Genomic DNA, 16815 nt, shown 5'->3' on the forward strand with positions numbered 1-16815 from the left:
GATTACTAAAATTACAATAAAACATGTTTTTCTCAGTTAAAGGTTTGGTGAATGCATGGTGTTGCTTTGTCCTCAGTCCTCCTTTGAATGCTGTGTGTAACATGATGACATGTTAACCTGAGTTTAGCTGGTTAATCCTATTAATGTCAGATTACATTCTATTATTTGGCACTGGTTATGTACTGTTAATGTAGCAGGTTCTTCCTTTCATGTGTCCCTCCTGTACTCCCTGTTCACCCATGACTGCGTGACCAAGCAAGACTCCAACTCAATCATCAAGTTTGCAGACGACACAACAGTAGTAGGCTTGATTACCAACGAGGACTAGACAACCTACAGGGAGGAGGTGAGGGCTACAGGGAGGAGGGGAGTGTGGTGCCTGGAAAACAACCCCTCACTCAACGTAAATAAAACAAAGGAGATGATCGTGGACTTCAGGAAACAGCAGAGGGTGCACCCCCTATCTACATCGATGGGACCGCAGTGGAGAAGGTGGAAAGCTTCAAGTACCTCAGCGTTTACATCACGGACAAACTGAAATGGACAACCCACACACAGTGTTGTGAAGAAGGCGCAACAGAACCTCAGGAGGCTAAAGAAATTTGACTTGTCACCTAAAACCCTCAAACTTTTACAGATGCACAATTGAAAGCATCCTGTCAGGCTGTATCACCGCCTGGTACGGCAACTGCACCATCCGCAACCGAAAGGCTCTCTAAGGGGTGGTGCGGTCTGCCCAACGCATTACCGGGGTCAAACTACCCGCCACTGAACACTAGTCACTTTAATAAGGTTTACATATCTTGCATTACTCATCTCATATGTATATACTGTATTCTATACTATTCTACTGTATCTTAGTCCATTCCACTCTAACTTCGCTCGTCCATATGTATATAGTCTTATTTCATTCCTTCTTAGATTTGTGTATTGGGTATATGTTGTGTAATTTGTTAGATTTATTTTTAATTTTTTTAATTTATTGAATATTGAAAACATACAATATACTTGCAGTGAAGCCGCTCAATAACTACATCATACCAGTCATCCAACAGACTCCCATTCAAAGAGACACACAGAAGCATCCAGGGTCAATAACTACATCATACCAGTCATCCAACAGACTCCCATTCAGAGTGACACACAGAAGCATCCAGGGTCAATAACTACATCCTACCAGTCATCCAACAGACTCCCATTCAGAGTGACACACAGAAGCATCCAGGGTCAATAACTACATCATACCAGTCATCCAACAGACTCCCATTCAGAGAGACACACAGAAGCATCCAGGGTCAATAACTACATCCTACCAGTCAGCCAACAGATTCCCATTCAGAGAGACACACAGAAGCATCCAGGGTCAATAACTACATCATACCAGTCATCCAACAGACTCCCATTCAGAGTGACACACAGAAGCATCCAGGGTCAATAACTACATCATACCAGTCATCCAACAGACTCCCATTCAGAGAGACACACAGAAGCATCCAGGGTCAATAACTACATCCTACCAGTCATCCAACAGACTCCCATTCAGAGTGACACACAGAAGCATCCAGGGTCAATGGCATGTTGACCGATCTACCACCAGGCCAAAAAACGTGAACCCGAACCCTCCAAGATCCCCCCACAGTTCCCCAATAGCTGTCCCTCAACCATTCGAGACCCCTCCCACAGTCCCCCCCCCCCAGGAAGATAAATAAAATAAAAAATAAAAAATAAATTCCATTCCCCACCCCCAAGAACCCCCCAATGCAACAACAACTAAGAGAATGAACTAAAGAGAAAAAAGGAAGACAGAAGAAAACAGCAAACAACAATGCAAAAAAATAAATAAATAAATGTAAAACAAAGGACATCAAGGACAACTAAAATCATAACAACAATGCCAACTGTAAATGTTTGTGTGCATGTCTGGCACTATTACACATGTATGTGTGTGTTCTTGTATGTGTTTATTTGAATGAGAGTGTGTGTATATGCATGTGTACAAACACCTGCACGGCATCAGCCTCAGGCAAACCGGCATTAGTTGTAAAAACACTGCCACTTAGTGTCATTCAAATGTACTTTTTATTATGTTTTATTTTTAAGAACTCTACTGACCATCATTCTATCTCTCACACAGCAACTCCACTCCCACTTGTCTCCAATTCCACATACCAACCCTCAGCTTCCCTCAGCCCATTCCTTCTATCTTTGCTGGCCACCCACTTCGGGTTTCTAAGCAACACATCTTTCAACTATGCTGTGATGTTTAACGTTGTCACGACTTCTGCCGAAGTCGATGCCCCTCCTTGTTCGGGTGGTGCTCGGCGTTCGACGTCACCGGTCTTCTAGCCATCATTGATCCATTTTTCATTTTCCATTGGTTTTGTCTTGTCTTCCTACACACCTGGTTCCAATCCCATTCATTACATGTTGTGTATTTAACCCTCTGTTTACCCTCATGTCCTTGTCAGAGATTGTGTGTTTGTTATGTGCTCGTGTATTTTGTATTCGTGTGCGGCGGGTTTATTTTACCCATTTTATTTATCTATGTTAGTTTTGGAGTTTGCTTTTATTTCTTTATTAAACTACTCCAGTTATACCAAGTTGGTTTCTCCTGCGCCTGACTTCCCTGCCACCTACACACACGACGATGACAGAATCTCTGACCAACCATATGAAGTCAGCTGGAGAAGGTACCCCGGACATGGAGGTGGAGGAGCACGTCCAGGAGCATGCGGAGAAGCTTCACCATCTATGCGCCGCTATGGATCACGTTGTCCAGAATATGGACCGCTGGGAGAGACAGGGAGTTCTTCCAGCGCCTCCACCAGCCCAACCGGGGTCTATCATGAGTGCCCCTTTTCAACCTGAACCCAAGTGGCATCCGTCTATCCATGCCTCAGGGGTACGACGGAAGTGCTGCCAACTGCCAGGGTTTCCTACTCCAATTAGACCTTTATCTGGCCACGGTCCACCCAGTTCCATCTGACCGTGAGAAGAGTTTCGCCCTCGTCTCGTGCCTCAGCGGGAGAGCCCTGGAGTGGGCCAGCGCTGTGTGTGGAGGGAGAGATGCGGCGTTGGACCATTATGAGGAGTTCACCCACCGTTTTCGGGCAGTCTTCGACCACCCACCCGAGGGCAGAGCGGTGGGTGAGTGCCTCTACCATCTGAGGCAGGAGACGAGGAGTGTCCAGGATTTTGCCCTGGAGTTCAGGACCCTGGCAGCCGGTGCGGGATGGAATCACAGGGCCCTGATCGACCATTACCGCTGCAGTCTGAGTGAGGACGTCCGTCGGGAGCTGGCCTGCAGAGACACCACCCTCACCTTCGACCAGCTGGTGGATCTGTCCATTCGGCTGGACAGCCTGCTGGCTGCTCGCGGACGTCCAGATCGGGGTCTGGTGGTTATCATCCTCCCGCACCCCCTCTCCTATACCCATGGAACTGGGGTTCACACTCCTGCACCATCTGTGGCCGCAGAGGTCACACTGCTGGTCGGTGCCGGGTAGGTTCCTCTGAGAATCGAGGTAGCAGGCAGGGCGCTCTGGCGCCACCCCAGTTGAGTAGGCACCACTCTCATCCAGAGCCCTCTATTGCACATATATTTGTGTCTGTTACTTTTCCAGATTTCTTTTTCTTCCCCCCCCCCCCCCCCCCCCGCGTTCCCAGCATAAGGCGCTAGTGGATTCAGGCGCGGCTGGGAATTTCATTGATCAAGCTTTTGCTCATAGTTCAGGGATCCCCATTGTACCCAGCACAGCACAGAAACAAAATGTATGGAATGTATGAAATGAAATGAAATGTATGCATTCACTACTGTAAGTCGCTCTGGATAAGAGCGTCTGCTAAATGACTAAAATGTAATGTAAATACCCGTGGATGTGCCTTTCCCCGTTCACACCTTAGATAGTCGACCATTAGGGTCAGGGTTGATCAGGGAGGCCACAGCTCCTTTGAGTATGGTGACGCAGGGGGGTCACAAGGAAAAAATGTGTATTTTCCTTATTGACACTCCTGCGTATCCCGTGGTGCTGGGCCTACCTTGGTTAACTAGTCATAACCCCACTTTTTCTTGGCCACAGAGGGCTTTCACGGGGTGGTCGCGAGAGTGCTCAGGTAGGTGTGTAGGGGTTTCCGTTGGTGCTACTACGGTGGAAAGTCCAGACCAGGTCTCCACCTTGCGCATTCCCCCCGAATATGCCGATTTGGTTCTTGCCTTCTGTAAAAAGAAGGCGACTCAATTACCACCCCATCGACAGGGGGATTGTGCGATAAATCTCATGGTAGATGCTGCACTTCCCAGGAGTCATGTGTGTCACCTGTCGCAAGCGGAGACGGTGGCTATGGAGACATATGTCTCCAAATCCCTGCGTCAGGGGTACATTCGGCCCTCCATTTCACCCGTCTCCTCGAGTTTCTTTTTTGTGAAGAAGGATGGAGGTCTGCGCCCTTGCATTGATTATCGAGGTCTCAATAAAATCACGGTGGGGTACAGGTACCTGCTACCTCTGATCGCCACGGCAATTGAGTTAATGCACGGGCGCGCTTCTTCAATAAACTGGATCTCAGGAGTGCGTACAACCTGGTGCGTATCCGAGAGGGAGACGAGTGGAAGACAGCCTTTTGTACCACCTCAGGGCATTATGAGTACCTCGTCATGCCGTACGGGTTGAAGAATGCTCCATCAGTCTTCCAATCTTTTGTAGACAGGATTTTTAGGGACCTGCACGGGCAGGGTGTAGTGGTGTATATCGATGACATTCTGATATACTCCGCTACATGCACCGAGCATGTGTCCCTGGTGCGCAGAGTGCTTGGTCGCCTGTTGGAGCATGACCTGTATGTCAAGGCTGAGAAATGCCTGTTCTTTCAACAATCCGTTTCCTTTTTAGGGTATCGCCTATCCACGTCAGGAGTGGAGATGGAGAGTGACCGCATTGCAGCCGTGCGTAATTGGCCGACTCCCACTACGGTGAAGGAGGTGCAGCGATTTTTAGGGTTTGCCAATTACTACCAGAGGTTAATCCGGGGTTTTGGTCAGGTAGCTGCTCCCATTACCTCACTGCTGAAAGGGGGTCCGGTGCACTTGCAGTGGTCGGCTGGGGCGGACAGGGCTTTTAGGCAACTGAAGGCTCTGTTTACCTCGGTTCCTGTGTTGGCTCATCCGGATCCCTCTTTGCAAATCATAGTGGAGGTGGACGCGTCCGAGGCTGGGATAGGAGCTGTGCTCTCTCAGCGCTCGGGTACGCCACCTAAGCTCCGCCCCTGTGCCTTCTTCTCTAAGAAGCTCAGCCCGGCAGAGCAAAACTATGATGTGGTGGACCGGGAGCTGTTGGCTGTCGTCAAGGCTTTGAAGGCGTGGAGACATTGGCTTGAGGGTGCTAAACACCCTTTTCGCAACAGGACTGACCACCGATATCTGGAGTACATCCGGGAGGCGAGGAGACTGAATCCTCGCCAGGCAAGGTGGGCCATGTTTTTCACCCGTTTTGTGTTTACCCTCTCTTACAGACCAGGTTCCCAGAATGTTAAGGTAGACACACTGTCCCGGCTGTAAGACACAGAAGAGCGGTCCATGGAGCCCACTCCCATAATCCCAGCCTCTTGTTTGGTGGCACCGGTAATGTGGCAGTTGGATGCACACATTGAGCGCGCGTCACGTGCAGAGCCCGTTCCCCCTCAGTGTCCAGCTGGATGTCTGTACGTTCCGTCTGCTGTCCGCGACCGATTGATCTACTGGGCTCACACGTTACTCTCCTCTGGTCATCCTGGGATCGGTCGGACGATGCGCTGTCTTAGTGGGAGGTACTGGTGGCCCATTTTAGCTAAGGACGTGAGGATTTATGTTTCCTCCTGCTCAGTGTGCGCCCAGTGCAAGGCTCCTAGACACCTACCCAAAGGTAAGTTACAACCCTTACCCGTTCCACAATGGCCGTGGTCGCACTTGTCGGTGGATTTCATAACTGATCTTCCACCTTCACAAGGTAACACCACGATCCTGGTCGTTGTGGATCGTTTTTCTAAGTCCTGTCGTCTCCTCCCTTTGCCCGGTCTTCCTACGGCCCTACAAACTGCGGAGGCTCTGTTTACACACGTCTTTCGGCACTACGGGGTGCCTGAGGATATAGTGTCTGATCGGGGCCCCCAGTTCACGTCAAGGGTCTGGAAGGCATTCATGGAACGTCTGGGTGTCTCGGTCAGCCTTACCTCGGGTTTTCACCCTGAGAGTAACGGGCAGGTGGAGAGAGTTAACCAGGATATGGGTAGGTTTCTGAGGTCTTATTGCCAGGACCGGCCGGGGGAGTGGGTGGCGTTCGTGCCTTGGGCAGAGATGGCCCAGAACTTGCTCTGCCACTCCTCCACTAACCTCTCTCCCTTTCAGTGTGTGTTGGGGTATCAGCCGGTTCTGGCCCCTTGGCATCAGAGTTAGACCGAGGCGCCTGCGGTGGACGACTGGTTCCGGCGCGCGGAGGAAACCTGGGACGCCGCTCACGTCCACCTTCAGTGCGCCGTGCGGCATCAGAAAGTTGGCGCAGACCGTCACCGCAGTGAGGGCTCTCGACCAGAAACCTGCCCCTCCGCCTGCCCTGCCGGAAGCTGGGTCCACGGTTTGTGGGGCCGTTTAAAGTCCTGAGGAGAGTGAACGAGGTATGTTATAGGTTAAAGCTTCCCCCCCATTACCGCATTAACCCCTCGCTCCATGTGTCTCTCCTCAGGCCGGTGGTGGCTGGCCCGCTCCAGGAGGCAGAGGTGCGGGAGGTTCCTCTGCCTCCGTTGGATCCATCCTGGATTCGAGACGTCGGGCGAGGGGCCTTCAGTACCTCGTGGACTGGGAGGGGTACAGTCCGGAGGAGAGATGCTGGGTTCCGGTGGAGAATGTGTTAGATCCTTCCCTGCTGCGAGAGTTCCATCGTCTCCATCCGGATCGCCCTGCACCTCGTCCTCCGGGTGTCCCCGAGGGGGGGGGGGGGTACTGTCGCGACTTCTGCCGAAGTCGATGCCCCTCTTTGTTCGGGTGTTGCTCGGCATTCGACGTCACCGGTCTTCTTGCCATCATTGATCCATTTTTCATTTTCCGTTGGTTTTGTCTTGTCTTCCTACACACCTGGTTCCAATCCCATTCATTACATGTTGTGTATTTAACCCTCTGTTTACCCTCATGTCCTTGTCAGAGATTGTATGTTTGTTATGTGCTCGTGTATTTTGTATTGGTGTGCGACGGGTTTATTTTACCTATGTAATTTTATTTATGTATGTTGGTTTTGGAGTTTGTTTTTATTTCTTTATTAAACTACTCCAGTTATACCAAGTTGGTTTCTCCTGCACCTGACTTCCCTGCCACCTACACACACGATGACAAATGTACAATTTCAATCTATCTAATCGACTAGAATCCACAGATTGCGAGTTGAAGATAAATACTTTTACTAAGAGTATTAGTAATTGACTGACCCGGTCTCTCCAGATCTCCTAACAGTACTATTTCTAGGGTCAATTTTAGATCAATGCTATGCATTTTCAGCCATTCCTGAACCTGAGACCAGAAACAGGCTACCTGAGAGCAATACCAAAATAAATGGTCTATTGATTTTGTATCCTCGCAACAAAATCTGCAGAGCTTCGATGATTTTATGCCCCAAATATTCAACATTTTGTTGGTGGCAAGAATTCTATATAATAATTTTAGATGAAAAGCGCGAAGTCTTGAACCTTGCGTTGTTTTATATCAACTCATACACCTTGTACCATGGAATCGGTACATCAAAAATCTCTTCCCAACTATTTTGCAATCTGTATGGCACAGTTGTCAACATCCTGGCCCTCAAATAAAACTGATATACTTTCCTATTTATGCTATTTTTATTTCTCCACCAGTTTTGATCATTTATATGGGGCAGACAGACCAGTTCCCTACCTCCTCCCGCTGCCACCTGCCTCCTCCATTTTTGGGGCAATGCTGTAATCAATTGGTTGTACCCTTGGATTGAGCAGACCTTTCCATAATTTGTTAGATATTACTGCACTGTCGGAGCTATAAGTACAAGTATTTCGCTACACCCGCAATAACATCTGCTAATCACGTGTATGTGACCAATAACATTTTATTTGATATAATTCAAAATCAAATGAAATTTGATTTGTCACATGCGCCGAATACAACAGATGTAGACCTTACAGTGAAATGCTTACTTATAAGCCCTTAACCAACAATGTGGTTAAGAAAAATAAGTGTTAAGTTAAAAAATAATCAATGGTGGAAATGGTACACAATTGTCAAACTTGAGTAAAAGTAAAGATACCTTAAAAGAAAATTACTCAAGTAAAAGTGAAAGTCACCCAGTAAAATACTATTTGAGTAAAAGTCTAAAAGTATTTGGTTTTAAATGTACTTAAATATCAAAACTAAATGTCTTCGCTAAAATATACTTAAGTATCAAAAGTAAAATTATTAATCATTTCAAATTCCTTATATTAAGCAAACTAGACAGCACCATTTTCTTGTTTTTTATTTACTTACGGATAGCCAGGGGCACGCTCCAGCACTGAGACATCATTTACAAACGAAGCATTTGTGTTTTGTGAGTCCGCCAGATCAGAGGCAGTAGGGATGACCAGGGATGTTATCTTGTGAAGTGCATGAATTGGACCATTTTCCTATCCTGCTGAGCATTCAAAATGTAACAAGTAATTTTGGGTGTCAGGGAAAATGTAAGGAGTAAAAAGTAAATTATTTTCTTTTGGAATGTAGTGAAGTAAAAGTAAAAGTTGTCAAATCTAAATAGTAAAGTACAGATACCCCCCAAAACTACTTAAGTACAACTTTAAAGTATTTTTACTTAAGTACTTTACACCATTGCAAATAATTAAAGAGCAGTAAAAAAACAGTAGCGAGGCTATATACAGGGGGTGTCGGTAATAAACAGAGTAGCAGCAGCGTAAAAGAGGGGTTGGGGGGATAATACAAATAGTCTGGGCGTAACGTGGAGTCGGGAAGCAAATACACGGAGTGCAAATGTAATAATAAATAAAACATGGAACAAACTACAAACACGAATAGCATACAGACATGAAACAGAGTCAATAACACCTCAGGAAAGAACCAAGGGGAGTGACAGATATAGGGGAGGTAATCAGGAAGGTGATGGAGTCCAGGTGAGTGTCATGAGGCGCAGGTGTGCGTAACAATGGTGGCAGGTGTGCGTAATGAGACAACTGGCTATGTCGAGCACCAGAGAGGGGGAGCGGAAGTAAACATGACAGTGCCCCCTCCATGATGCACGGCTCCAGCGACCAGCCGACACAGACCAGAGGGATGGTCCCGAGGACCCAGAGCGGGAGCCTGACGAGCCGGCTGAGGCATCCCGCTTGCTTCAGCAGCGGCACTTGGACCCGACATCACCAGTAAAAAATTAATAATAAAAAATATATAATCCCTGTTGCTTCCCTTTGGTGAGGCGTTATTCTGTAACGGGTATGCTGGGAGTCGGGAAGCAAGTACAGGGAGTGCAAATTAACTAATAAATAAAACATGGAACAAACAAGAAACATGAATAGCGTACAAACATGAAACAGAAACAATAGCGCCTCAGGAAAGAACAAAGGGGAGTGACAGATATACTGTCGCGGAGGTAATCAGGAAGGTGATGGAGTCCAGGTGAGTGTCATGAGGCGCAAGGTGCGCATAACGATGGTGGCAGGTGTGCGTAATGAGACAACTGGCGATGTTGAGCGCTGAAGAGGGGGAGCGAGAGTAAATGTGTCTCTAGGTAGCCATTTGATTAGCTGTTCAGGAGTCTTATGGCTCCGGGGTATAAGCTGTTAAGAAATCTTTTGGAACTAGAGTTGACGCTCCAGTACTGCTTTCTGTCTACATGCTGTGTGTGTGTCTGCCCTTGGACTTAATACATACTGTAATATTGGATCATGCCTTCATCTCAATTCCTGCACTCTCTCTTAAATAGCCCAGTAGTCCTTCCTTTCGTTCCATGTTATCGTCTTTATGCCATTATTATGTGTGTACCCACATGTTATTCCCAACAATGGAGTGATTATATTTAGCTACACTACCAGTCAAAAAATGTTGAACACCTACTCATTCAAGGGTTTTTCTTTATTTTTACTATTTTCTACATTGTAAAATAATAGTGAATACATCAAAACTATGAAATAACACATATGGAATCATGTAGTAACCAAAAAGTGTCAAACAAATCAAAATATATTTTATTTTTGAGATTCTTCAAATAGCCACCCTTTGCCTTGATGACAACTTTGCACACTCTTGGCATTCTCTCAACCAGCTTCACCTGGAATGCTTTTCCAAAGGTCTTGAAGGGTTTCCCACATTTGCTGAGCACTTGTTGGCTGCTTTTCTTTTGCTCTGTGGTCCAACTCATCCCAAACCATCACTCTCCTTCTTGGTAAAATAGCACTTACACAGCCTGGAGGTGTGTTGCGTCATTGTCCTGTTGAAAAACAAATTATAGTCCCACTAAGCCCAAACCAGATGGGATGGCGTATTGCTGCAGAATGCTGTGGTAGCCATACTGGTTAAGTATTTCTTGAATTCTAAATAAATCACTGACACTGTCACCAGCAAAGCACCATCACACCACCACCTCCATGCTTTACGGTGGGAAACACACATGCGGAGGTCATCCGTTCACCCACACTGCATCTCACAAAGACACAGTGGTTGGAACCAAAAATCTAATTTAGACTTCAGACCAAAGGACAAATGTCTACCGGTCTAATGTCCATTGCTCATGTTTCTTGGCCCAAGCAAGACTCTTCTTATTATTGGTGTCCTTTAGTAGTGGTATCGTTGCAGCAATTCGACCATAAATGTCTGATTCACACAGTCTCCTCTGAACAGTTGATGTTGAGATGTGTCTGTTACTTGAACTCTGTGAAGCATTTATTTGGGCTTTAATTTCTGAGGCTGGTAACTCTAATGAACTTATCCTCTGTAGCAGAGGTAACTCTGTGTCTTCCATTCCTGTGGCGTTCCTCATGAGAGCCAGTTTCATCATAGCTCACAGCCATATTATGCCCATATTCCACCTATTCTTTGATACATTGGGATTAACTCACTCATATCAAGCAAAAACATACCAGACACTTTGTGGAAAGGAGAAGAAAAACAATTAGCTAGTGGTAGACTGGTGTTACTTAGCTAGAACCTACAGTCTGCTTTTTGTCTTACAGATTAATGTTGCTGGTTAACAAGTAATTAGCTAGCTAGCTAACTTTAGCAAGTAGATTCCACTCAACTCAAGGTATAGTATAGCTATTTAATTTAATTCCCAATTGGATGGCAGGAAGCTTGGCCCCAGTGATGTACTGGGCTGTTCGCACTACCCTCTGTAGTGCCTTGCGGTCGGAGGCCGAGCAGTTGCCATACCAGGCAGTGATGCAACCAGTCAGGATGCTCTCGATGGTACAGCTGTAGAACGTTTTGAGGAGCTGAGGACCCATGCCAAATCTTTTCAGTCTCCTGTGGGGGAATAGGTTTTGTCCGCTTCACGACGGTCATGGTGTGCCTGGACCATGTTAGTTTGTTGGTGATGTGGACACCAAGGAACTTGGAAGCTCTCAACCTGCTACACTGCAGCCCCGTCGATGAGAATGGGGGCGTGCTTGGTCCTCTTTTTCCTGTAGTCCACAATCAGCTCCTTTGTCTTGATCATGTTGAGGGAGAGGTTGTTGTCCTGGCACGGTCTCGCTGTTGTCGGTGATCAGGCCTACCACTGTTGTGTCATCGGCAAATGTAATTATGATTTTGGAGTCGTACCTGGCTGTGCAGTCATGAGTGAACAGGGAGTACAGGTGGGGGCTGAGGACGTACCCCTGAGGGGCCCCTGTGTTGAGGATCAGCGTGGCGGATGTATTGTTACCTACAGTTGAAGTCAGAAGTTTACATATACCTTAGCCAAATACATTTAAACTCAGTTTTTCACAATTCCGGACATTTAATCCAGTAAAAATTCCCTGGCTTAGGTCAGTTAGGATCACCACTTTATTTTAATAATGTGAAATGTCAGAATAATAGTAGAGAGAATGACTTATTTCAGATGTAATTTCTTTCATCACATTCCCAGTGGATCAGAAGTGTACATACACTCAATTAGTATTTGGTAGCATTGCCTTTAAATTGTTAAACTTGGGTCAAGCATTTTTCGGGTAGCCTTCCACAAGCTTCCCACAATAAGTTGGGTGAATTTTGGCTCATTCCTCCTGACAGAGCTGGTGTAACTGAGTCAGGTTTGTAGGCCTCCCTGCTTGCACACGCTTTTTCAGTTCTGCCCACACATTTTCTATAGGTTTGAGGTCAGGGCTTTGTGATGGCCACTCCAATACCTTGACTTTGTTGTCCTTAAGCCATTTTGCCACAACTTTGGAAGTATGCTTGGAAGACCCATTTGCGACCAAGCTTTAACTTCCTGACTGATGTCTTGAGATGTTGCATCAATATATCCACATAATTTTCCTACCTCATGTTGCCATCTATTTTGTGAATTGCACCAGTCAGTCCCTCCTGCAGCAAAGCACCCCCACAACATGATGCTGCCACCCCCGTGCTTCACGGTTGGGATGGTGTTCCTGTGAGGCTCAGTTGGTAGAGCATGGTGTTTGCAACGCCAGGGTTGTGGGTTCGATTCCCACGGGGGACCAGTACGGAGAAAAATGTATGAAATATATGCATTCACTACTGTAAGTCGCTCTGGATAAGAGCGTCTGCAAAATGACTTAAATGTAAATGTGTTCTTCGGCTTACAAGCCTCCCCCCTTTTCCTCCAAACATAACGATGGTGATTATGGCCAAACAGTTCTATTTTTGTTTCATCAGACCAGAGGACGTTTCTCCAAAAAGTACGATCTTTGTCCCCATGTGCAGTTGCAAACCGTAGTCTGGCTTTTTAATGGCGGTTTTGGAGCAGTGGCTTCTTCCTTGCTGAGCGGCCTTTCAGGTAATGTCGATATAGGACTCGTTTTACTGTGGATATAGATACTTTTGTACCTGTTTCCTCCAGCATCTTCACAAGGTCCTTTACTGTGTTTCTGGGATTGATTTGCACTTTTCGCTCCAAAGTATGTTCATCTCTAGGAGACAGAAAGCATCTCTTTCCTGAGCGGTATGGCGGCTGCGTGGTCCCATGGTGTTTATACTTGCGTACTATTTTTTGTACAGATGAACGTGGTACCTTCAGGCATTTGGAAATTGCTCCCAAGGATGAACCAGACTTGTGGAAGTCTACCATTTCTTTTCTGAGGTCTTGGCTGATTTCTTTTGATTTTCCCATGATGTCAAGCAAAGAGGCACTGAGTTTGAAGGTAGGCCTTGAAATACATCCACAGGTACACCTCCAATTGACTCAAATGATGTCACTTAGTCTATCAGAAGCTTCTAAAGGCATGACATAATTTTCTGGAATTTCCAAGCTGTTTAAAGGCACAGTCAACTTAGTGTATGTAAACTTCTGACCCACTGGAATTGTGATTCAGTGAATTATAAGTGAAATAATCTGTCTGTAAACAATTGTTGGAAAAATTACTTGTCATGCACAAAGTACATGTCCTAACCGGCTTGCCAAAACTATGGTTTGTTAACAAGAAATTCGTGGAGTGGTTGAAAAACTAGTTTTAATGACTCCAACCTAAGTGTATGTAAACTTCCGACTTCAACTGTACCCTCACCACCTGGGGGCGGCCCGTCAGGAAGTCCAGGATCCAGTTGCAGAGGGAGGTGTTTAGTCCCAGGGTCCTTAGCTTATTGATGAGCTTTGAGGGCACTATGGTGTTGAACGCTGAGCTGTAGTCAATGAATAGCATTCTCACATAGGTGTTCATTTTGTCCAGGTGGCAAAGGGCAGTGTGAAGTGCAATAGAGATTGCATCATCTGTGGATCTGTTGGGGCGGTATGCAAATTGGAGTGGGTCTAGGGTTTCTGGGACGATGGCGTTGACTAGCATTTGTTAATTCGTCCATCACTCCAGTGAATGTGACCAATCTAAGGTTTCTAGACACGCATCTGCCTCTGCAGCGATGATGTTCTGCTCGCCCAACGTCACACTTGCAAGCTCTCAAGTTTGGCCTGTCTGCTTGCAGGACACATCCTCCGCTCTCTTGACCAAAGTTCAGCTCTCTCGACTGACCTGTGCACCCGCGGCACTCATCCTCTGCTCGCGGGACCCATCCGCTGCGCTCTCAACTCAGTGTTTGCTTGCTCAATTATGTTTCATCTTGCTGACCAGTCCGCTCGCGAGCATGCGTCCGCGTGCGCCATCATGCATATGTTGATTTTGTCCACCCACACCAGACGTGAACAGGACATGCAGTTTGAAATATCAAAACAAACTCTGAACCAACTATATTAATTTGGGGACAGGTCAAAAACTATTAAACGTTTATGGAAATTTAGCTAGCTAGCTTGCTGTTGCTAGCTAATTTGTCCTGGGATATAAACATTGTGTTGTTAATTTACCTGAAATGCAAAAGGTCCTCTACTCTGACAATTAATCCACAGATAAAAGGGTAAATCGAGTTCATTTTTAGTAATCTCTCCTCCTTCAGGCTTCTTCTTTGGCAACCAACTTTAAGGTGCATTATTACCACCAACTGGACTGGAGTACAGACCTCAGTTCATTTTTCAATCACCCACGTGGGTATATTCTCCTAAAAACCAATGAGGAGATGGGAAAGGCGGGACTTGCAGCGCGTCAAGCGTCACAAATAGAACGCAAGCGGTGTGGTCAGCATGTAATAGAAGCTGATTTGACGCCATACTTTTACCCTTCCCTCTCTGTTGAGGGATGACAGTGTAGTAAAAAAGGACATTTCATTCCAAATGATGCATTCCAAACCATGACATGTTACATTAAAAAACATTTCCATTTTATTTTTTGGGGACAAAAATTGCCTATGAAGTCCTACATGCAGAAGATCAACGACATGTCAAACACATTCTAGTCACATTTATAGTCACAGCTGAGATGGTAAAGAACAAGTAGAAACACTTCGCTCAAAGACCTACGACCAGATGAAGGCAGACTAAAGACATTTACATAAAGGCCCCAGTGATGAAAAAAGTAACTACTTAAACTGGCGGTTAAGCATTACACTTTGGACCTCGGAAGTGTTCTTTTTCATCCTATTCATTCGTCCGTTCAACATTTTCTCTGTATTTGGAATGTCTTGCTGAGGAGCAAATGTAAGTAAAGTTTTGTGGAGAAACAACAACAGCATTACATCCTCACATTCAAAGAAAACCCTTGATTACATCCATTTCGGCAACCAATACGTTTTTAATTAGATGAAAGTATCATAAAGGGATGATAGTAGTATCTCAATGTGTAGTCCTTCATTTTGTATCATTAAATTAAATACCACTGCTCCCCCAAAGTCAACAGCTCTTTCATTAAAATCCTGTGATTGTAAGACAGTTAAAAGACCCCCCAAAAATGCTGCCCCAACACATTACAATCCACTTTCATGTCTCCACCATCAAAGTCAAACTCCAGTCATAGATACTTTGATGTAACCCAGTATGACTGGTTTGAGAAGACTGACAGGAGACTTATTTTAAACATTACATATTCCTTTTTTTCCCCACTGACAAATCAATCAATCTACCATCCGAATTCTATTTTACATGGAGGCCTATCATAATGTGCTGGTAGAGCTGCTGAGATGAAAGCTTAGAGACTTGTCATATTTTCTTTAAGTTAAAACTACACCACAGAACACAGTTTCACAAGTCATGCAATATACAGTACAGTAACTAGAATTAGAAAAAGAATCCTCGTAATAATAATGTAAACGTAAAAAAATGTAACCATGAATAAAATTACAAAATAAATGATTAGCTAGTTAAACACAGTGTATTCTTTCAAATTGTAATTACATATCAAAGAATAAGTGTAAACATATTATCCACCTTGCTGGCTGACCCCTCACCCAATAAATAAAAACTTCATTTTGGTGATCAGCTGCACATCATTTGTAAAAAGAGATAGAAAGAGAGAGAGAGAGAGTCTTGGAAATAATTGTTTCCAATACGTAGCACATTCCATATAGGCAGACGCTGTATATGTTTCCTTGGGATTCATTTTCCAGTTCGCCGAAGGTACCGTATTTTCGAAAAAAGCAAAAAGTAAACAAACGGGATTAAAAATACAACTAAACAAAAATGCCGATATAAGGGTAAGCGACGAGCGGCTTGGTCGACGGTTCCTCATACCAGCATGTGGCTGGAAAATGCAAAAATAGCGCTGCAATATACGCTACATATCCACCAGAGAAACAGAAAAGTAAGGTCCCTGAAATAAATATCCTTATTCTTCTATATTTTTTGGAAGAATAAAATAATAAAATGACACATCTTACATAAAAAAAATTGTGTTCCACGTTGTAAGAAAAAAATATTTAAAAACACGAGCTATACCATCCTGGAGTTAGTGTCTGATGAGAAGTTTCCCAGGTTTTGCTTTTGTCGACGGCCCCTGTTGTTTTTTGGGCATTTCCTGTAAGTACAAAAAAGGAAATTAGTTTTGAGCCTCAGATTCTAAGTCAGTGCTTAAAACTAAGCTATGAGAGATTTATGTGGTTTTGTTTGATGATGGATGATTTGTTTAACTGTCGGCTAGGGAAGATTAACTTTCCCCACACACATTAATATTCTATTCTCTTCTAAGCACTGAATAACTTAATAAAACTAGACAGCATGTTAATTGATTGCCTTTGATCCAGATGTTATTTCTTAGCATCCATACACCTACTCCACGGAATTACTATCATGCGATGAGTAACCTTGCCTA

The 16815-nt window shown here is 45.2% G+C and overlaps 1 protein-coding gene across 3 annotated transcripts in view; it reads right to left on the reverse strand.

Annotated features, from left to right (window-relative positions):
• Positions 1–14871: 14871 nt before the first annotated feature.
• The window catches only part of tmeff1a (transmembrane protein with EGF-like and two follistatin-like domains 1a), a 94919-nt gene continuing 92975 nt past the window's right edge, over positions 14872–16815 (reverse strand). For all 3 annotated transcript variants that reach the window (XM_014139141.3, XM_014139140.3, XM_014139139.3), the window contains one exon: positions 14872–16521. In XM_014139141.3, coding sequence (XP_013994616.1) covers positions 16437–16521 — 85 coding nt within the window. In that variant the 3' untranslated portion in view covers positions 14872–16436. The remainder of the gene's footprint in view (positions 16522–16815) is intronic.

The sequence above is a fragment of the Salmo salar genome, chromosome 14 (genome assembly GCF_965601325.2).
Source record: "Salmo salar chromosome 14, fSalSal1, whole genome shotgun sequence".
Taxonomy (NCBI): Eukaryota; Metazoa; Chordata; class Actinopteri; order Salmoniformes; family Salmonidae; genus Salmo; species Salmo salar.